The sequence below is a fragment of the Trichoderma gamsii genome (genome assembly GCF_001481775.2).
Source record: "Trichoderma gamsii strain T6085 chromosome Unknown Scaffold_1.2, whole genome shotgun sequence".
Lineage (NCBI taxonomy): Eukaryota > Fungi > Ascomycota > Sordariomycetes > Hypocreales > Hypocreaceae > Trichoderma > Trichoderma gamsii.
Window position 1 is genome coordinate 648,680 of NW_020171338.1, and position 22,158 is coordinate 670,837.

The window sequence follows — 22,158 nt, forward strand, 5'->3', positions numbered from 1 at the left end:
AAGGGGGGACAGAAAAAAGACCTAAATATTTTTATTGATCTTTACGCTTTAGTATACTTGCATATTAGGAAAGTGATCAAGAACGTTTGTGCTGACTTGATTCTCGGCCAATTGCGACTCAGATACTTTGGGCCCTACGTGTTTGAGTTTGAGTCAGGTTTTCCGTATCATTTCGGCATGCATGAGGCACATCGTTAGTAAGTTGTTAGTTTGTCCCTTGTCTATACTACACTGGTATCTCCCTCTACATCTACCGAGATGGCTAGCCAAGAGCTATGCTTTCCAATCGCAGGCATATCTTTGATGGCTACTAGGTAGGAGACGAGCTGAACAAGATAGACGGGGAGAGATACGCTGGCTATTCAGCTCATGCTTGTACGGCGCAACTCCCGATTCAGCACAATCAACTGAACTCAGCAGGGTTACTATGCGGCAGCCTAAGGATTAGTGGGACTAAATGATCCCTGCTGATGGGTGGCCACTGAGTGAAATACTGCTGGAATAGGAAAATGTCTGCCCGTGTAGATGGATGTGAGTATCGGGAATGCGAGATGAATCAGGTGCTATTAAATCCGAGACAACGGCGTAAATGGAAAAAGCTTAAGATTGAAAATTAGAATAGATAAATAGATAAATGATTTAAAGTTAATGGGCAATTTATCGATTAAACTTGGTAGATCGTATTTACCCAGCAAGCTGATTAGTATTCCAATTAATATAGCCTCATCGCTAGGCCAGCCCTAGACCGCTGAGCTAAGAAACGGATCGTGGTTGCAGATTACAGAGCATCATATTTCATATTTGTCACCGAGTCATGGGTTGTTTGCCAATCTGGTGTCTTTTTACTTTCTTTGTTCGCTTATTTGTTCTGTGACATATGGGTGAGAATGGAGTAATCAGATACATACAGGTATATGTTTTGATACATGATTCGCTAATACCATTACTGTAACTTGCTCACTCACTTGTGACGCCAATTCGCTTAATTAATAATGAGAAATGAAGAGAGAGAAATAAACGAATGAGCAATTGGTTACAAAAGTCGATTGGCTTATTTGGTAATTATCATGCCGGCCGTGTTGAAATACGGCAGTTGCGTGTTGGCCGCCAGTATGCCGCTCCAAGTGTCAATCCAGGGCGTTGGTTGAAACAATAAAATCCTTTTACAAACAAAGCACCCTTCAGTCTAGACCTACTCATTGTTAAGCAGTGTCGCATTCTGAGTAAAGTGGTATATAAAAGGCTTTTTCCTATACGGCTCCTCACAAAGACCATGTTCAACTCGGAGTCTTTCCTCAAAAGAGTAATGCGTATTCTATGACTTGTCTCCAAACCCAAAGCGGCTCAACTAGTATCTGTGTAACACGAAGCTTGCGGGGCTATTGCTTACGACTAGAACAAGTTTAAATTGTGTTAGAGTCTAGTAACGGTAAGATCCAATACCTTTAGCGCTACGAATTCTATAGGCATTGGTAGTGTTGTGGGGAATGTGCAACTCATTGGCTATATGCGGCAATGTTGTTACTTCGGAACTTCCGCACAGAGAGTTTCGAAGTCATAGGATTGGTACGATGATGCTCTCAAGGCACAGTCATATGGAACGCCCGTAACCACATGAGGAGGTTTGCCATCGGCGGAATCATTGAAAGAAGCTTGCAGATGAATGACGATTGAAGGCCCTGTAGGTACATGATCTTAGTCAAGTTGTCAATTTATCGAATAGGGTTGTATCTACTAGTTTAGTGATGCTGATTACGCTTATGGCCGATACAAAGTTCCTAAAACTAGTACGTCAACATATGGAACTCAAGCACACGCGGCCTCGCCGGTGTAGCCTATACGAGGGCTGCATTCGGCGACCCTGCCTTTTGTTATTTCCGTAATGATTAATTTCCATCACCTGAGAGTTGTGGGTTCAGGCCCGATAAGACGAGTAAACTCCAAGTCGATACGAATCTCGGAGAGTATTGTATTATGATATGTGATTTTCTTGAGTGTTGCGACGTAATGTCAAAGGTGGGACGGAACTTCCGAGAAGAAATCGTACACGCAGTGGATTTCTTGAAATTGAGATTACACGTATCCACAAAGATAGACAGGGCATATTCTGAGGTGGTTCATTAAAAAGAAATAGGAGTCTGATGTCGTGCTTGTGATAAGACTCGTCTTAATTGAGTTTGTGATTAAGCCGACGACAAGAAATAGCATGATGACTTGAATCTACAACTGATGATGGACATATAGAATTGCATAATTCCATAGCTGCATATCTAGTATTCCCGTCTTCAAAACGTTCTATGCGCAAATATGTCATCGGATATATGTGATCACAAAAGTGAAGATACATGGGGCGAAGACATATAAATAAAGTAATATTACTAAGGATTTTGGTCAAATGTCAGCTGAATTAAGGTAAGAAGTAAGGTCATGTGCACCGTCAGCCAAAGCGGAACCAGCTTCTTCGCAGTTTCTCCTTTCGGGACTGAGTTTGTAGGACAATGATAACAGCTTAGACGCAGCCAAAATGAAGTCTTTACTTCATTAGCAAGATATGTTAGCAGTTTTAGATCTTCAAACCTCGGAAATATATCCGTGTCTTGTATCTCCACAGTTAGTCTGGGGTACGCTTAGAGGCGAAACTGATAAACTGAGGTCGGGAAAAAGTAAGTTAGCTATGCAACTTCAAAAGCACTGTGAAGGTCAGCTTGCCTAGTCTAGCTTGGAGGAAATTGTGCGAAAAGGTTGATGGCTCCTGAGAGTCGTTAGGCCTGTATATCCATTCCCATGGAGCTGAGCGCAAATGTGGAGCAATGTTTATTTCAGTTCATAACAAGGCAATTGGCTGAAGACAAGTGATGTTGCTGGCCCTTGGCTCTGAACTCTTTTGTTACAAATCCTCATCAATAGTACTGATAGAACCCGAATGCGTGGTTGATTCCTAAACCTTAGGATATCCCGCTACTATACTTTGTAGCGGTTGGATCAAATCGGCAAATGGATACCGAGCCAGGACGTTACGAGAATTGAGCACCGCTAACAAGTAGCTCTAGTTTCTAACCCCTTTTTCTACCTGCAGCTTAGTGACCTATTTTACGTCTATCACCCATAAATTCCGTCACGACCGAAATAGGTATTGCCGACGAGAAGGCAATTTACGTCGAAATAGACCGAGTTCGGGATTTCCAATTTATGCGACAACGTAATAGCCCTCCTTATTGAAACTGCCGTGCTTATTTGCCGCGTCTATTTCGTATAGCCAATTCGGTATCCCTTACAGCAAAAGTATCAGCGTGACAGGCTGGGGATCTGATAACCATTGACTATTTTGGATTCCAAACATGGAGACGTTATAACCGGTATCTAGTAAACCCGCTCGTCTAATACTTATATGGGGAATGACTCGTATTTCGGCCCAGCTTATCCGGAATATACTGCATTTGGTGATCTTTTTTGGCCATTTATCGACCGACGCTAGTTTTGGAAGTAGCCGTATAGTTGTATCGGCTATTGTGCTTCGTGTATTGTTGATGGCTTCTATTAAAGTCTCGACTTTGGGAACCTATCCATTCCATTTGTTGTCGTGACTCGTGTCAAATTTGAGAAATAACAAGTCATAAATGTAGTCAATGCAAACTAGGTAATTCATTTACAAACACTTATAGACGGTTATAGGTCAAAATACAGTACTGAGGTTGCATGGACAAGGGACTGTTGACAGCTTACACGTACTTGGTCATGCATCGGATGTTAAACTTACAAGCATGACTCGGCGCTTGTTCCGTTTTAGGTACAGTAGCGTCATCACGAAGCAGCGAAACCGCCAGAGATGACAAAACATGGAATCCCATACCCTGCAGGCTGCTGACAGAACCATGAAGAATCCAACGTTCGAGACATCATTACGACATGGAGCGGAATTACCGAAATTTCATGCTGCTCCGAGAAAATAGAGGAAATACAAAGAATTAGAAGAAACAAAGTAAAACGGATTAAGATAAAAAAGATAAAATATTTGACGTGCATATCGACTAGGATAATGAGACAGTTTATTTTGAAATCTTCCCTTGTATTATCCGACTGGTGATTCATGACCAACACCTCGTTACCTCACTTCAACTTTGGCAAATTCTCTGTTGTAGGTACAGTAAGTGAGGTTATGTGAAGTGGTATTCTCGACTCTTCACTGACGTGCTCGCATACCGTCTTTATGTACTGATAGTGCTGCGGATCACAGTGGAAATAAATAATGCCTATGAAGCCTTCTGCAGTTACCGCATGCAGTGTATTCTGTTTGCGTGCCAGTACAATCTTTCTCTCTAGGATCTGTTTTAGGGGTGGTATCGTAAAGTAAACCCAAAAGGAGGCCCAAAACCCCAGCGCCGATCCATGCCATGCCATAACCAAGCCGTAATGCTACTATGTGCTCAATATTTGTACATATATCAAAGAAACGAAAGTCAATCGCGTGCCAAATGTCCATAAAAGTTAGCTCCCACCCCCCGGTCTCTGCTTCAGCTGTAGCAGATGCTTCAGTCCAGTCTGGACGCCCATAAACTTTCGTTGTTTCGGGTCGTACCACCCCAAGACGTATACAGCCATGACCGCAGATTTTCCCTGCAACTCTACAAGCCCATCAACTTTGATACATCCGCGGCTTGGCGGCTGCCTTGCAGGCTGCCAGTTTTTCGTAAACGTCACTGTAGCTGCCTGAAGGGCGGCTTGAATCCGCGGATCGACTTGGCTTACGCCACTGAACGGCGTGCCAGGTATTTCGCTCATCCCAGTGTGAAGAGGAAAGTTTGCCTTGTCTGGCTGTCCTGGGACTCTGACTGTTTGCTTGCCAGCTGTTCCGAGCTCGCTTTGTTCTTTGATGCGGTTTAGTATGGCAGCCTGCCATGTGGCTTCGGGTGGAGGTGGTGTGTTGAAACCCAAAGCTTTGGCAATGTCTTGTGCTGTTTGTCTGGTCAACGAATCGATAAATGCCCACACTGATAATGCCACTGCCTTGGGATATATAGCTGTGTTCAGGTGGTTTGCGGCTAACGAATCCATTGGTCGATCGCCCCAAAATATGCCGTCGTCATCGATGATGATGCTGAGTAGATATGTTAGTATTCGCCTTCATGAGTGTCAGCCATCTCATGACTTACCCAGAAACATAGTGTTTAGGAGGCGGTGCTGGGGGATAAATAATATCCAGCCAGAATTTTTTCAGTTTGATATCTCGGCCGCCAAGCAATTGAACATAGGCAGGGTTTCTTTCAACTCCTCGTCGTATAAGTTCAGCTAGCCCCACTATAACAGACAAGTTAGCGGCTATCATGTGCCAGCGATCTGTGTCCCTATGAACTTACTCTGGATGTCGTTTTGCAATTGGCGATCTTTATTAACAGCGAGGAATGTTGCCCACTCAGGATCCGAGCCCTTATACGGAGGTTGTTTGACCTCTTTTGTCGTAAATGGGAACGGAAGGAAGAGAATGGGTTCGTCTTCCTCCGCCATGTCTTCCATCTCTTTCTTTTCCTTCTCCGACAAAGCCTCCCATTCGTGGTCTGCCCAGTCTAATAGCGGATCAAAAACAACGGTCGCGAAGATCTGCCAACAGGCATATGCAGCTAGTGTTGTGAAGAGTATGCGGCTGTGTATTGATATTAGTTTATAAGATATCGTACCGAATGAGCCGTTGTGGGAATAGTAAAGCCTACCCTAACTGGCGTCGGAAGGCACCCGGTTTAGGTGGGCTGCTGGGTTGCGCAAAATAGACCGGAAGGCCTTCCGACGTTGATTTTTTCCGCCATGGCAAAAACGATATCGGCCGTCTGATAGAAGGGATGCGATAGGCGGGGAGATGCGGCGTCGCATTCGTCAAGAGGGCTGCGTGTCCAATTCGCGGAAGGGCCGCTGCGCGCCGGAGCATCCCGACTTTTAAGCGTATGTTCTGTATCTCCAAGCAGTATAAGAATCAGAGTGCGCCTTCGAAGAAAAAGAAGTATAATGTCACAAAAGCAGGCGCATGATGTGTTTCGAGCTATCGCGAGGGAGAATGGAGATGAAGTTCTATGATGGGCGACATCTGCTTACACATTTGTCGCATGTGGCTACGCAGGGGTCCGAGCCGGAACATCCCCTATTCCGACGCACCCAACCACAACGAGCTAGAGTCAACCTGAAGCGTCACCTACGTACTTCGTACTTTATCGGTGCAACTTGTGACGCCGAGCCCTTTTTGCGCGTCTTCACCATCACCAGCAGCTTCAACAAGGACGATATCCATCATGAAGCTCACGTTGGGGCTTGCCGCAGCTTTTGCGAGCTGTGTGGCAGCTTCGCAGCCCACTGCTGATGTTTATATTCTGCCGAACGGCGAATCCACGTCGCCGCCGTCTGTCTCCAGCAACGTCGCCCGACTGATTGCATTACAACGATTTTCCTCCAGCCGAGACATTTCCGTCAATGAAATTCCGGAAGACGCCGATGTCGAAAACGTCGCCTCGTTATTGAATCAATTTGGGAAGCCGATCCCTTCGATGTTTGATGAGGACGCCGATGAGCCCAACCAGCTGATTATTGCGGTAACGGGATTGACAGAGGAGCAAATTAGGGATACAAGAAAGAAGCTGAACGTGCAGCCTGCATTCACTATCCCGGATGCTTCTTCTATTGACCCGCTGAATGGGATCGGAGGCTTCGACCCTGCTGATTACCAAGGCGCGGCGAAAGGGCAGAAGTGCTCTTTTGACGAAATTATTAACCCACTTGAAGAGCGATGCTGGACTGCAAGGGCTTTGTATACCGAACTTGATATTCAAAAGGTAAGCGTTGCAAATGGAGGATAATTGGATTCACTTTGAAATCTTGGGGTAAAGAAACTATTCAACTGACACAGTCTCCTGCTTTTGACAGCGACCACAAACCTTGGACGATGTGATTCAAAACTTCTCACGACTCGATTCTCTTGCCAAGATTGGCGAGATGCAAACTACCTTGCTCCTACTCCCAGCTGTCAGTGGAAAATCGGGCTCGAAGCCAGGATCAGGCCAGCAACCGGAGCTCCGTCGCCGTCAGGCAGAGCGGGTGCTCAATTCATTTCACAAGGCAGCGCATGCGGAACCGACTACGCCTGCACCCAACAATATCCTTAGAGCTCCCTCAAAAGCTGTTCCCGCTTGCTTCGATTCTCTTGATAGCTGCGTCACCGGCACTGGAAATTGCTCGCACCAGGGACAATGCCTAAACAAGTATGGATCTGCGGATGCTGGTGGCAAGGCTTGTTTTTCATGCCACTGCCTTAGCACCAGGGCAGGCGAAGACGGCGCCCTTACTCATTGGGCAGGACCTACATGCGCTAAGAAAGACATCAGCGTTCCGTTTTGGTTATTTGCAGGCTTCACTCTGCTTATGCTGGGAATATTGTCACTTTCTGTCACAATGCTTTATAATGTGGGCGACGAGAAGCTGCCAGGTGTCATTGGAGCTGGAGTTTCCAAGTCGAAATAAGTGGCTAACAAAACCTCCGGTATCTATACTTTTGTCAGGGTATAGGTTAATTTCTTCTAGAAGTGGGGTATGTGATGGACAACGAGAGAGTGGCCAAAGAGCAGCAAAGTTCTTGCATCTTTGAGTCGGGGAGCAACTGCTACCTATTGTCGATGGTTCTACATACCATATAATCATTGGAGCCAACGCCTTATGTATCATACAGATGTATTCAATAGCGATTTTCTTTTCTTCTTCTATCTTGACCTTTCATACACGCGCAAGTCAACGACTAAGCTGGGTATCTGATTCTGTCTGAAACAAGGACTGCGTGCATGTGCGTCTTGACCGTCATGGCCGTCTTGACGATAGTAGTCTCTGGTAGAAATACAAGGTAAGAGGTAGCATTGGCATGTGAATGCGAGTTGGCCAACTACCTATCTGCTGATTGATGAGAATCTCCAAGCCGTAGCTGAGCCAAGCTTGAGTGGCAGTTGATTGTCTTACGTTACCACAGCCTAATAACAACAATCCTTACATGCGAGTCATTCCCAAGACGAGTCTCTCGTCATGCAACCAATGTACCGCAACTACTTATTTTGTTATAGCTAGCACTCTACTTTGCCGCATTCTAGCGGCCTGGACAACTTGCAGCGGAATAAGCATAAGGTACACCTTAAGATACGAGCACCCTTGCATTCAAAAGACCCAATAATAAGGTTAACTGGGGATAGATTCTGATGGCCTCGTAATCGGCCGAGAAGCACTCTAGGGTATTGCCCGCTTAGGACTAGCAATAAGGCTGTCACGCTAAGCGCGTCGCGAATAGGCCGTTTGATTCCTGTTCAGGACTAGAGAGCTCCTGCCAGCTGAGCTCCTATTGCCGTCCATGCGCCAGGCGGGTTGCGGCAGGCACAAGCAGCGTCAAACAACAAGAGCGACCCCCGTAGCATCGACCATCATCGGCAGCGAGCATTGGCAGGCACGAGCGAGAGCCGCGCCTAAGCCCAGGAGAGAGCGAGGGACGCGCAGCTGCCCCTTTGGTGTCGCATCATCTGCGTTTTGGCGGCGCATTTTCTTTACTTTGGGTGGCGCATCTCAATCTTGTGCACTTCCAATCTGACTGGGATATTCTCCGGGGCTGAGAGCTTGCGGTATCGACGCGGCCGCGCCTATCTTGGCCAATCACACGCCCGGCAACCCTCCGGCGCCCCGCAATGTCCCGACCGGACTTTTGGCAAAACGCCGTTCCCAAGTCGCTTGGTTTGAGCCATCGAGGCTTTGACGGCCAATCTAAAGGATGGCCGTTGGCAACCTTTAAATCGAAAGCCCGCCGGACTTCACTCTGCTTCATCTCAAAGTCCTGGACGACCATGTACCCTCTTTTGGCTGCTTGCATATCTTAGGGCGGGTAAAAACCACTGATTAAGGATGGATGCTGGCGCTGAAGTCTCGCTGCCAACCACTAACAGCTCTAGAGAGCGGCCCAAGCTGCCCACGGCCAAATGGGGAGCTGCCTGTGCGCCGTGTGCCACTGCAAAGGCGAAATGCATTCGATCCAACGACACGCCCGGAGCAAAGTGTGATAGGTGAGTTGAGAAAATGAAAAGATGGAGAAGGATGATTCGAAAGCCTCACGGAATTATGAAAAACAAAGGCAGAAAGTCATTAAACAAGGGTGGGAAAGAGTGTACAGAGATATCAACTTTACCCTTTGCTTTCACCTTCATGAATGGCACCATAGCACCATCTGTATTTAATTTAGCGGGAAAACGCTGACAAAACCAATTGTTGTCGCAATACATAGGTGCGAGAGACTCTTGAAGGAATGTTCAAACCAGATCCATCGCCCGCGGAAGAAAAGACAGTCCAAACCCTCGTAAGTCGACAATCTCTGTCTCTTTTATAAAGCCATGCTAGCTGCTCGAATTCCGGTTTTGCGGTTCTCCGGAACCATTGGTTTGACCCTGGCCTCATGATTCCGAAAGTCCGTCTGAACGGAGATTTCAAAAGTGTCGACAGCGATGGGGCCAGCAGCTCTGTCACCTCCAAGCTTCACTAAACAGCGAGCCCTTCACTTATGGCTCCTTTCTGTGGATAATCGATCTAACAGATCCTGAGCAGCCGAACAGCGCAGATCGAAGAGCGGCTCAACGGCCTTGTCAGTCTTCTGAAGGCGTCCGGAGAGCTTTCCGGAACTCAGCGTGACCCACTCTCACGAGACGATAACAACGAAGACCGCGGGACTGAAGGCTCATCTGATGACCTGTCCTCGTTCTCAAGCCCGTCTAGTGCCATTCCCAACATCACCAACCAGGCTAACACCTGGATCATCGACCCGACATACAACTCGTTTACACCGAAATCATGCATCTGTCACCCAGACACTCTGGATGCACCCCCGCCTCCGGAGCCGGACGAGATCCTTCTCGATTACTACCGGAAGAATCTCCAACCCGTCCATCCTTTCGTCATAGTCCCGCCCAATATCACCGCGGCTGTCTTGGCGGTAAGAAGGCCGTTCCTAATGGCAGCTATTCGCATGGTTAGCTCGTTTCGAAGTATACGATCGATGAGAGCGCAGATGTATCATCTCATGAAACACCTCGCAGACTACATGCTCATCCGCTCGGAAAAGTCTTTGGATTTATTATTAGGGATCATAGTCATGCTTGGTTATCAACAATACCACTGTTGTCTCCACGGACAGCTAAACAACCTAATTACTTTGGCCAGTAGCTTGATAAGCGACATGGGGCTGAATAGGCCTCCAGGGTTGAACGAGCGAACGCGTTTGATGGTTGTACGCCTGCCAGAGGTGAATGGCCGAAACAATGAAGAGAGGCGAGCATTCGCAGGTGCATGGTACTGGGCATCAGTGTATGTCTTCTCCTCCCGTTCCTCATCTGTTTATTAATATTGAACATCACATGCTTACCCCTTCTTCTACACTTGCCAGAATTTCGATGAATTTTCAAAGAGTGGAACCGATGAGATACAACAGCTATCTTTCAGACTGCATACGATATCTGCAGGAGCATCCTGAATACGAAAGCGATATTTCCCTCGTCTACCTCGTCAGAATACAGAGATTGACAGAACGCATTGCCGAATTTAATTCTGAAGACAGGGCTACTGAGGAAATCTCTTTAGTGCCTTCGGCTCCTGTCTCGGCATACATTTTAGCATTCCAAAATGAACTCAACCAAATTCGCGACTCTATGCCTAAGCATCTGCAAGAAGACAGTTAGTAGCATTTCTACTAGATTTTTTTTTGGGAAATTTTGATCTAACTTTGGCCTTAGAGACTTTCCAACTCTTCCTCAATAGTGCCAGCCTTCGTCTATATGAGCCTCCTGTTGTCGACAAGAATCTGATCCGCTCACTATCCAAGTCCCTCTCTTCTGTATCGATGGCTATGGATTCGCCACTCGATAAAATATACCGATCAAGTGCCGTTCTTACAACATGGTTCAATTCCTGGCTTGCCCTCCCCATCTCCACATATTATTTTCAAACTACGGCCGTCGGCTCGCACCTTGTTTATGCCCTTGTTATGCTAGCTCGCTGGGCAAGATTGTCGACACCAAGAGCCATGTACGAAGGAAGAACATCAATGCCAGATGACCCGAGCGCAAACAATCCAAATGTTGCTTTATATGACTCTGATATGGCGAATACGCAACGCGGATCCGGCATGGCATCAAGCAAGAACGGTGCACCTCATGACCATATGCCTGCGCGTCCCGATCTAGAAGATTCGGACCTCGCGGCTGCTGTGGCCGTGTTGCGCACGCAGCTACAAACACAGCCCGGCCTGATGATCAATATCCCTGAGATCCTTTCAGCGATATGTAATCGCTTTGAACATGCCAACGCGACTTTCCAGCTATGCTCGGTAGACACAGAAAGAATCAACAAAAATATTTGGATGATGACTGCTCTGAAAGTTCGCATCGCAAGAGCCAAGCTCGAGAAATGGGCAGAACTAGTGGCTGAAGGAGGAGAGCGCCTTGGTCAAGAGAATCGAGCAGACGGAGATCAAAGAATGGCAGAATGGCAAGCGGCGATGCACTTACCTCAAACCGAATGCATGGGCCTTGAAGACCTGGGCATTGTGCCGACAGAGTATCAACAACAACCCCAACTGGAGAATACATGGGGGCATTCGCCGAACACTCCGTGGACTACTGATCTACTTTCTGGTTTCGATCCAAGTAGCTTCTTTGATGGATACCTGGACTGGAGTTCGGTTGGTATGAATGTGGCATCTCCAATGGAAAGATGAATATACATTCGTCACCATTTACTACGATTGTATTGTTTTATGGAGTATTTCTTTTCGACTTTGACTTGAGCCTTGCATATCATACCCCGGAGCATTTTTTTCGAATCTACTGTCTACATGTTAAATGACATTATGACTACACATTAGGATATTGTAATATTACCAAGAAGCCATGGTGAACAGCACACTATGAAATCACGATAGGCCTCGTCAATTTAGTTGATATCTTGCTCGCGCCAGTTCAGCTGCCATACGAGCAGGCTAATAGTTTGCGAATATTCTATCGCACACCATAATGAATACAGCACAGTATAATGACTGTCCGTTCACAAATCTTTGGGGGAAAAAAAAAACTAATGAAAAAGAGCAGGAAGAAAATGAACTATTGGCAGGAATTGCACTGATAAGCTGTTCTTGAACTGTGCTGTTTCCCATGCCTCGCCAAGCCCTCGAGTCGCGGCCTTTTGGTCATGGTTTATTAAATGCCATATAAGATTAAAGGTTGACGATTTTGAATGAAACCTGAATTGGAAAAAACGGAACAGAAGAAACTAGCCGCATCGCTACCCTCGTTTGTGAAGATGCTTTGATACCATCTATCGGTTGGTGGCTGTGTCTATTCCTCGAGTGGCCAACAGGAGCTTGGCCCCTATAAGTTCTATCAGGGCAACTCAATAGAATCATTGTCGTTGAAATAGTCGTTCTAGTAGCTGGCAGCTCCGATCATCATGATACTCATATGATTTGGCATATCATGGCCGACTTCTGCACTGTTGTGCGCACATTAGTAGGCGTAATGAAAATGCAGCATAATTTGAAACACTTGTTGAACATTACAACGCACTCTCAAGCGTAGCTACTTCATCAAGTCTGCAATGCGAATTGACCGTCTTGCTGCTTATTAGAGTAGGTAAGGATAGCTTATTTAGTATTGGGGAATGCGGGGTCTGGGAAACCCCAGGAAAGCATCGTTTTCTCACAGCTCTAATTTCAGCATCTGGTTCATTTGTTAGACTCAACTCTTCTTTATAAGGCTTCTCAAAACCAACATTGGCGACAATGGCATCTTCGACACAAGAAGGCGGACCCCTCAAATTCGAAGAGATCCCGCCGTCTGGCGTCTCGTGCGATCTCATTGAGCCTACTGAAGTTTACGAGTCGATTGAGCGCGTCAAAGCGGTGGGCCAACACGCACACAGGGACTTTTTACTGGTTGATGTGCGTAGGACTGACTGGGAGGGTGGCACGGTTGCCACGTCTGTGAATTTCCCGGCTCAGTCGTTTTATCAAACTCGAGGGGGAGTGTATCAACTGTGCAAGCAGGCTGGGATTAAGAAGGTTATCTTTTACTGCGGTGAGTGCCTACCGGCAAATACGTTGAATGTAACGCTTTGGAAGCTGATAGCAGGTTGGCCACATGCAGGGAGCTGTGGCACTCGAGGGCCGAAATGTGCAGGCTGGTTCCAGGAGTACCTCGATTCGATTGGCGAGACTGAGATGAAGGCCTTGATTCTCAGGGGAGGCGTCAAGGGATGGCAGAAGACATACAACGGCCAGTTGATGGATTATTATGATCCGGGCGCCTGGGGTTCACAAAGCAAGTAGACATGGGGAGTGTCCCGTGCAGGTAAATTTCATCTTTTTTTATTATATCTTGAAGTCGGAAAAAAACCCAAAAATCTAGCAGCGATAGATGATCGTATCAAGTCCCATTATCACCCCTTCGTATCGTTTCCATAAACGCCAAACAAGTACATTTCAGGTATCCATTCACCCATCTTGTTGTCGTCCCAGCTTTATCGGTGCTGCCTATCGTCGCCGCCGATTCTCTCCAGAGCTTCCAGCATGACCACGGAGTTGCCGCGAATGACCTTTTCATTTTTAAGTTAGTTTACGACCCAGCATGATGAAGTCATGGGAATCTTGGACAAGTACGCACAACCATGCCCAGCCTGATCTTCTCTCCACCGTCTTTCTCTTCGACCGCCTCGTCCAGGACAACATTTAGGAAGACCTGTGTGAATTGAGTTAGACTTTTGCATCAGCTTCGCTCGTGGTATTCGGATTTGTCTTACATCGTATCCACGGAGCACTCCGATGACCTTGCGACCACCGTTAAGCTGGACGAAGAGCCGCTTGTCGAGATACTACGCCCAGGTGTTAGATGGTTGGTGTCGTCACTTGAATAACGAGTCATTGGCTGGTTGGGGTGTTCGCGAAGAAATGGAGAAGCTTCCGGATTACGGATTTCATCGTGATTCGAGGAGAAAACACACCTTCTTCAGCTCAGGTTGGGCCGGTGCCATCTTGAGCAATCAATTGAATGTGACTTTGTAACTGTTCGAATTGCGACGCGATGCTCCAGCACTAACGTAGGTTGAAGCTTGTTGCCCACCTTAAATTTCGAGTCACGTGCCGATAAGATACCAGGCCAGGACATTGGCGATGAGACGAGGATGCGCTCAAACAACTTGCTCTTCAGCTTATAAACTAGTGATTTCTTACAGATATTTCTTACAGAAAATGAGCTCGTTTGGCTCAAAACGCAAGGCGCGGGTCATCAAAGTTGATTACGATGACGACGAAAGCAGTGGCGACGCGCCGCTCAAGGCTGAGGGCGGAGGCCCCAACGACGGTATGTTTCGCATGACTCTTGTGGCGATCGCTTTTGCTGATGGAAGTCAAGGCTGACCTGACTGAACGGCAGATAATGTGAAGCCGGCGTTTAACTCGAAGACGGCGCGAAAACCATTTCGACAATCAGGGCTGCGTAATACCTTTGACCCTCAGGATGGAGATACACCAGGCGACAGAGACGAGACATCGGGAGGCAATGGCGACGACGACAATGGCCCCGTGGTGGTTCGACCAAGTATCAATCGATCAGGTTTATCGAAGCAGAAAAAGAAGATTCCTAAGTCGAAGCTCTCGTTTGGTGGCGACGCTGGCCAAGAAGACGACGAACCTACAAGCGATTTTAACCCGTCAAGAAAGGCTGCAATGGGACAGAAAGTACTTGAAAACAACACTCTAAAGCGTGGAATGGCTGCCCGAGGATTACCGTTACCAGTGCGATCATATCAGGAGGATGACGACAAGCCAAGATACAGCAAGGAATATCTCGATGAACTTCAATCATCAACACCAAATACCCCCAGCGACCTCTCATCATTAAAGGCGAATCTCGACGACGAAATGGATTTGGATCCGTCTGAGCTAGAAGGTGCTCTGATAGTAGACTCCCCGATACCATCTTCTAATGGTCAGGCTCAGGCTACTCAGATACTCACTGATGCGGAAATTCGCGAAAGGAAAGAGCGAAGAGCACGGCTAGCGAAGGAGAAGGACTATATTTCCATGGAAGATGACGATGATGGGCTATTTGGTCGAAAGAAAAAAGATGACACCCGATTGGTTGCTGAAGATGAGGATTTGGGAGAAGGTTTTGATGACTATGTCGAAGACGGCGGATTGTCATTAGGCAAACGCGCAGAAAAGGAACGACGGAAACAAGAGCGCCAAACCATGGCTGAGCTCATTAATGCAGCTGAGGGACATTCTTCGGAATCATCAGAAGACAGCGATGCCGAGCGGCGGATTGCGTATGAAACAGCGCAGACGCGCGCCGGCATGGACGGTTTGAAGAAGCCGCGAAAAGATCCCAACGAAGAGCTGCTACAGGTTCCTCCCAAGATAACGCCTTTACCAAGCCTTGCAGAATGCTTGGTTCAGCTACAGGCATCATTGAAAATGATGCAGGGAGATCTCAATATCAAGACAGCCACAGTTACGCAGCTTACTCGTGAAAGAGACGACATCGTTAAAAGAGAAGCTGAAGTACAGGCATTTTTGAACGAAACAGGCAAGAAGTACGAAGAGGCCATGGGCCGGAAACCTGATTCGGCTGATGGAGTTGCTGCTGCTGGGCCAGGGGCTGAGTTGGCTGGCGAAAGAGGGCTGGAGAGCTTGGGAGCGACGCCGATGAAGGAAGTTGACATGGAAGACATCGAATAACGACTGCTTGGATTCCCATTTTCAATAATGACGATTTAATCATGTATACTAAGACACTATAGCGAGGTACTTGGCTGGCTGTTGATACTGAGCACAGCTGGATATATTAATGACGGACTGTTTGGTCCTAAAATTCACGGTAATTGCTTTTTTACGAATACCCTCTTTTGGACTTTTCCATTCTGATCAAGTATATGTATCTTATGTGGCTATTTTGATAGGATGCTCCGCCATCAGGGTATCAAAGAGTTGGAATAAATGTCCACCGGTGTGGAGGAAATAAAGGTGAGTGATATATACTCAAGATTCGTTTTGCTATTGATTAGCTTATGCATTCCGACTAAAGATGACGCTTCGTCATCGTTACCCAGAAATCTGACGCAAAAAGGAATATCGAAGCAGTAGTCTTGATGGGTGATTCCGGATTCACCACGCAGAAGTCAAAGCGTCGTATGAGCTGTCAGACAACAACTGAATTAGTCATATTGCCAATCTTTGCTAGACTGTGTAACGTACCTCAAAAACAGCCTTGTGTAACTCCATCATGGCAATCGGCTTCCCGAGACAAGAATACTTGCCATAACCAAAATGCGTGTCCACAGCGTCCGTCATCTCCTTGAGTCGATCCTCCGGGGCGTTGAGCCACCTCTCTGGGCGAAAGACGTCGGCGTCCGGGCCCCAGACGGCCTTTGAGCGTCCGACGCCGTGGAAGCCCTGGCCGATTTCCGTGCCGCCGGGGACGAAGAGACCGTTGATGTGGTCGCCTTCCGGGGGCACCGTCTTGAAGCCGAGGCCGCCGACGGGAGGCCACATGCGGAGACCTTCGCGGATGACTGCTTGGAGGTAGGGCAGGGTCTGCGCTTGGGCCCAGGTGATGGGAGAGCTGACGGTGGGAGAGGCGCGGCGGATTTCGTCGATGAGGGCGTTGTAGGCTGGTGGGGAGGTGATGAGGGAGAGGAGGGTCATGCGGAGGGCGTGGGCGGAGGAGTTCGAGCCGGCGATGCTGTTTTTGAAATACAATGTTAGATGATAAAACTAAGGGACGATGTGGTGATGCATTACATTGAGAGAAAGACTTGTTGGATGAGGTCGTTCTTGGACATGCCGCTGTCGATGTGGGCTTGCATCATGTCTTGGGCTCGGGGGGTTTTTGGATCCAGTCTCGTATCCACGTAACCTCGCGCAAAGCTTCATTTAATTAGCACAATGCTGTTATTTGATAAGAGTATTCACTCTGGGTACGCACCGCATCAGACGACCGAAGCCGACCTGGTCGCCCTCCTTTGGCAGCAGCAATCTTAAGGGCCATGTATGGACAATGTTTGCCAGCGCCGGCATCACAGAGACGACATTCATGAGCGGTAGCGACGTTGTGTTGATTTCGTTGTACTGGTACAAATCTTCATCCTTGTCGAGATAGCCGAATGGTTGTCCGAGAGAGATGTCGCCTATGGCGTCCAGGGCGAAGAACTGTGTCTTCTCGGCCATGTCAAAGGGACGCACGTCAGAGCCGGACGAGACGTATTTGCGCTCAAGGAGATCAATGAAGCTTAGCAGTTGGCGATTCATGGCGGCTTCGAAGCTGTAACCTTCGTTTGCCTTGCCGGAGAACTGGGGAGAGTCAGTCGACGAACTGGTACATTTACACCTGGATACATATATCTTGACTTACACCGGGGGCCATCAGGGCGCGCATTTCTTTATGCTTGGCCGGGTCTCGCAACGAGACGACATTGTCTACGCCGGGGACAATCTTGCCGCTTGCGTAAAACTTGCCCTTGGTGTAGCCGCTGCGAACTGCCGACATGCGACGGAGGACTTCTGGATCAGTGGAGAGGAGCTGATTGGGTCCGATGCGCACAAGAGGGCCTTTGTATATGAGACAGCTTAGAGTGAGCATACGAAAGAATATACACAAAGTAAAAGAAGACTTTGATTTGTTTTTAAAGCTTTACATACCGTAAGTGTCGGCAGCTTGTTTCAACCGCTCATGATAACGTCCTGACAAGGCGTTTGAAAGCTGCCACCATATTGTCCATGCTGCGCTGGCAGGGCCGGGGATGTGGCGCAATCGCTGCCAGTGGTATATTCGGCGTGCCGTGAATGTGAAGAATGTTATGAGGAGTATGCTGTAGAGATAGATTGTCATAAGCGGCATTGTGTTGAAATTTGACGACGGGGATTCTGTCTCCTGGCCGCGCGACTCAATGCGAAACGTCCGAGGAAGAATTGCGCTGGTGGTCCACGATGGTGTGGTGTGTGTACGTGGGTTGCGCTATGAATGCATGGAATAATTCGTGGAAAAGGAATGATAATTGATATGTACAACTAATTACTTGAATCGCTAAAATACTTGTAGAAGTCGAAAATGAGAGGACAGGAGGGTGGAAGGGGAGAAGATCCAGTGGAGAGTGTCGATGACAGAAGCATCCATGTCCACATATTATCCTTTTCTGCTCCACGGGCTAAATCTCTATCTAGTTCCACCCCGGGCTTTGCGGTAAGTCAAATATGGAGTAGGTCTAGAAGCTCTAGGCAGGTAAAAGCAAATGAAATAAACCGTAAACGGTCGTGGCTGAAAGTGATGACGATTTGGACTGGGATTCAATTTGATTCGCAGATTACTCAGGGACAATCTGAACTAGAGATGCGTGCCATTACCGCGCCCATGGTTCCAATACGACGATTCTGCAGCTCTGTCCGAAATTTCCTGCAGCAGCGGCTTAATTTTCTTTTCTTTTTACTTTTTTTTTTCCAGCAAGAATTATTGGAGTCAAGGACCCAGACCCCAATTCCAGAAGCAAGGGGGGCAATGAAAGCTCCAGCTTTTCCAGGAGGGGCAGCTCGCGCCATGTGCTATTCCAGATGCTGTACCAGGTGTGTGGTCCGCGTGGCGGGACGGCGAGGGCCGGGCCAAGAAAAGGGAACGGCGCCGGGGGCAGAGCAGCGAGTTTCCGGGCCCAGTGGCTAGTGCTGCAGCTAATTAATGGGTGGCAGGGCGGGTTCATGGGTAACCTACTTGTATGCAAATAGTAGCTGTAGCACTGCAGAATTGTTGCTTTGTTGGTGTGTTGTGATTCCAGACTTGAAGCTGTCAATGTGACTCTCAGCTGTTCTCGACGCCGATATAGCGTGCATTTAATTTAGAAAACGAAGAAACACTGTGGAAAGTTTCACCTGTAGTAGTGGCTGTAAGGAGTCAAGGGAGGCCGAGACCAGGAAGAGGCAACAACGGTCAATAATATAGTAGCCCAACGATGCAAGAACCCTAGCAGTTATTCGCGGACCCTTTGGTAGCGGGCTACTCATGGCAGCGGCCGAAGTCTGCTGAACGCCGAAATGAGCGCATACCAAACACGGCGCCTGACAGCCTACGAGGAACTAATGAATTTATCGGCCAACTTCAATAGTATCAACTAGCTGCGATCAAAATGGCCCGAGTTACGCGCGTAGACGAGCTGAGCCCTGTCAGCCACAAGCAATAAATGCCTATATATAATACAGTCAAAGAAATAACACGGTGTTGTAGAAAAATAAGTGACTTGTAAAAGACAGGCAAAGGTTTATACTTGGATTATATGTGATGTGCAACAAAACACAGCCCAACAGCCTATATAGTAGACTTCAAATACAACGATTTACTCTTTGCTCGGACCGCGGCATTTGAAAAGGATGGCTTCTTCCCTTCCCGACAATTCGGGTCGTGCTCCATAATCCTTCGTGCGTGTTGCACTGACAGCGGTGCCATAGGATCGGAGAGTATTGGGGGCTGAGACACGACTACGTGTTCAGCGCTAACATAAGACATGCGACAGTAGGCCAAGGACCCGGTTTACTGGTTCCCTGGTCTCTGCGATGTGTATTTGTGTCGGAAAAAGTATTTGTGGTTTCAAATATAGATACGTGGCATCTCAAAGGAGGATAATAGTCCGTTAACGGTAGTGCTATTCTACAAATTATTCAATCATTAGTGTAGAGACGTTGAGGATCGTTTTGGACATTAATGTATTTAAAAGATAATGTGGACATTATTCCATAGACTCGGTCTTCTGTTCGTAAATAGCAGCGTCTAATCTCGCTCACTTTATATCTATGCTGATAATCAAGCAATGTTATCCAAGTCTTCAAGGCGGCTACTAATCCTGCCACTCTAGACGTGGCGCCGTCTATACCAATCATTTAACCTTCTTGGCCTCTCTCTTCGTATACACCAGACCATCCCTGATGCTACCAAAACACAATGCCCACAGATCAAGAGGATAGCTGACGCGCCCATAAAATGGAGCTTTCCCCGTCGACTTGGGGATGCGGTCTATTGCTTTTGTAATGTAGTGGCTCTTCACATCCGCACTCGACAATCGTGGCATGCCCTCTGTCCTCTGGATGACTGGGACAACGCTCGACGCATCGTCTGCCTCCATCTGCTTGATTACTCGGATGGCAAGCCTGGCCGTGGAGTTTGCCCCAGGAGTCCATGTTGTCGTTACGTAGCCGAAAATGGATGCCGCGTTGGGCACGCCTTCGATCATGCAGCCTCTCCAGGCGTACTGCTGGCCGAGATCAATTTCCTTGCCGTCGACTCGGGGGAGTATCCCGCCGAGTAGCTGTATGTGCAGCCCAGTCGCAGTCACAATCACGTCTGCTGAGAGCTTGCGGCCGGATTTCAGAAGTATTCCATCTTTGGAGACTGTATCGATCAAATCCGTGATTATCTCCACGTCGTCTCGATGCAGAGCTTTGAAGAACTCGCCATCTGGCGTCAGACACAGTCGCTGTTGGAAAGGGCCGTAGGTGGGATTGAAATGCACCGCCGCATCAAGTTTCTTTGGCAGACTCTTTGGCAAATCCATTGTGATCAAAAAGCGCCCCAGGCGAGGGTATCGCAAGCACAGCTCGGAGATGAACACCTCGAACCAGACATCAATACAGCTGGTAATCCAATGTACCCAAGACAAGGGCAGTATCGCCGCCAGAAACTTGTCAAAGCCCGAGCTCCTCTTCATGGACACAACGTATGACGGTGTTCTCTGGAGCATCGTCACGGACTTGGCCTTGCCCGCCAGCTCGGGTAGAAGCGTGATGGCGGTCGCGCCACTGCCAACAATCACGACATGTTTGTTACTGCAGTCGAAGTTCTCTGGCCACCACTGCGGATGAATCACGGTTCCAACAAAGTCGTTGATGCCAGGCACGGGACTCTCCAGTGCCTGTTCATACGAGTAGTAGCCCATGCAGCTGAAGAGAAAGTTGGCCTTGAACAGCTTCCTTGTGCCATTTGCATCAACAACCAGGGACCATCGCTGCTCGTCGCTGCTCCATTCGCTGCTGAGGACTCTGTGCCGGAACTGGATCTTTTCAAAAGTGCCATCCGTTCTGGACGCGTCTTCCAAGTAGTCGCAAATCTCGCCTGCGGTGGCAACCTTGTGGGGGAGTTTCCAGGGGTGCCAGTCCATGCCAAAGGATCGGAGAGACGAGTCGCTGCGCATGCCGGGATACTTGAAGAAGCTCCATGTGCCGCCAATAACGTCGCGCGCCTCGAGGATCGTGAAGGACCGGTGAGGCAGTTCTGTTCGCAGCCGGTGGGCAGTGTTGATGCCGCTGAGGCCTGCCCCGACCACTACGAGGTCGTGCTCTTCAGTGGGCAGGTCAGCAGTTGTAGGTGGTGAATCTGACATTTTGGGTGCCTGTACAACCCGCAGTGCAGGCGATGTCGGTGTTTCAATCAGCGGGTGAGACGGCTATGCGGATGTGAATTTGATTGAAATATTGATCGATCTGGCGCCCTAAGCTTTAATTTGCGATGGCGGGGTATTGCTCTAGCATGCACTTGCAGTAGATCATCAGAACATGCCAAAGTGAAACGATGCCTGGTCGACAACAGCGAAATGATTTGTGCAATGTATATATATCGTATAGCTGCTTTATTATTACCTCTTTTTCTTCGGCATTACTATTGCCTGAGATCATGACCTTGAATATTTGACACCATTTGGTAGCTATAGTCTACAGCTAATACGCACTGCTTGGCGCTGCAAGTATTAGCGGCTAGTGGTATCCGCACTCAATAAAGTGCACGCATGAACAGCGGTATAAGATAAAGACATTGCGCGATTACTCCGTAGAGAGACAAAATACGAGAATTAATGGCGGAAAGCTGTAGGAGAGGCACTCGTATACTTGTTATTTTTTTTTCTTCCTTTGCTGGTACAAGTTGTTTGTCGTATCATCAGATTTGTTGGTGCTGTCTCTGTTAGATATCCCGAGTTCTGTTTAGGGACTGAATTCGCTGCCCCTTTGCTGGGTTTCCTTGGCTATATCGTTTATTTACGTACATGTGCTGCTTCAATCTACTCTTTGGGCGTTGACCAGTTGGCGGCCAG

General features: G+C 47.9%; 8 protein-coding genes across 8 annotated transcripts; 4 read left to right on the forward strand and 4 right to left on the reverse strand.

The window, feature by feature from the left end:
* Positions 1–4,485: 4,485 nt before the first annotated feature.
* Positions 4,486–5,917, reverse strand: TGAM01_v200180 (hypothetical protein; the record flags this gene model as incomplete). Its single annotated transcript, XM_018809133.1, has 4 exons — positions 4,486–5,095; positions 5,151–5,295; positions 5,355–5,638; positions 5,706–5,917. The coding sequence occupies 4 exons, from the start codon at positions 5,915–5,917 to the stop codon at positions 4,486–4,488; spliced, it is 1,251 nt and encodes a 416-aa protein (XP_018657610.1).
* Positions 5,918–6,275: 358 nt separating this feature from the next.
* TGAM01_v200181 (hypothetical protein) lies at positions 6,276–7,497 on the forward strand (the record flags this gene model as incomplete). Its single annotated transcript, XM_018809134.1, has 2 exons — positions 6,276–6,812; positions 6,904–7,497. The coding sequence occupies 2 exons, from the start codon at positions 6,276–6,278 to the stop codon at positions 7,495–7,497; spliced, it is 1,131 nt and encodes a 376-aa protein (XP_018657611.1).
* A 1,196-nt stretch (positions 7,498–8,693) lies between these two features.
* On the forward strand, positions 8,694–11,764 carry TGAM01_v200182 (hypothetical protein; the record flags this gene model as incomplete). The annotated part of the gene is made up of 5 exons (XM_024548502.1): positions 8,694–8,851; positions 8,955–9,065; positions 9,601–9,985; positions 10,512–10,722; positions 10,782–11,764. 5 exons carry the CDS (start codon positions 8,694–8,696, stop codon positions 11,762–11,764), a joined length of 1,848 nt encoding a protein of 615 aa, XP_024406717.1.
* Positions 11,765–12,823: 1,059 nt separating this feature from the next.
* TGAM01_v200184 (hypothetical protein) lies at positions 12,824–13,369 on the forward strand (the record flags this gene model as incomplete). The annotated part of the gene is made up of 1 exon (XM_024548503.1): positions 12,824–13,369. One exon carries the CDS (start codon positions 12,824–12,826, stop codon positions 13,367–13,369), a length of 546 nt encoding a protein of 181 aa, XP_024406718.1.
* A 191-nt stretch (positions 13,370–13,560) lies between these two features.
* TGAM01_v200183 (LSM domain-containing protein) lies at positions 13,561–14,070 on the reverse strand (the record flags this gene model as incomplete). Its single annotated transcript, XM_018809137.1, has 4 exons — positions 13,561–13,635; positions 13,704–13,778; positions 13,840–13,911; positions 14,041–14,070. The coding sequence occupies 4 exons, from the start codon at positions 14,068–14,070 to the stop codon at positions 13,561–13,563; spliced, it is 252 nt and encodes an 83-aa protein (XP_018657614.1).
* Positions 14,071–14,287: 217 nt separating this feature from the next.
* TGAM01_v200185 (hypothetical protein) lies at positions 14,288–15,778 on the forward strand (the record flags this gene model as incomplete). Its single annotated transcript, XM_018809138.1, has 2 exons — positions 14,288–14,399; positions 14,472–15,778. 2 exons carry the CDS (start codon positions 14,288–14,290, stop codon positions 15,776–15,778), a joined length of 1,419 nt encoding a protein of 472 aa, XP_018657615.1.
* Positions 15,779–16,276: 498 nt separating this feature from the next.
* Positions 16,277–17,936, reverse strand: TGAM01_v200186 (hypothetical protein; the record flags this gene model as incomplete). The annotated part of the gene is made up of 5 exons (XM_018809139.2): positions 16,277–16,781; positions 16,841–16,966; positions 17,025–17,389; positions 17,451–17,647; positions 17,738–17,936. 5 exons carry the CDS (start codon positions 17,934–17,936, stop codon positions 16,277–16,279), a joined length of 1,392 nt encoding a protein of 463 aa, XP_018657616.2.
* A 2,017-nt stretch (positions 17,937–19,953) lies between these two features.
* Positions 19,954–21,453, reverse strand: TGAM01_v200187 (hypothetical protein; the record flags this gene model as incomplete). The annotated part of the gene is made up of 1 exon (XM_018809140.1): positions 19,954–21,453. The coding sequence occupies one exon, from the start codon at positions 21,451–21,453 to the stop codon at positions 19,954–19,956; it is 1,500 nt and encodes a 499-aa protein (XP_018657617.1).
* Positions 21,454–22,158: the final 705 nt, after the last annotated feature.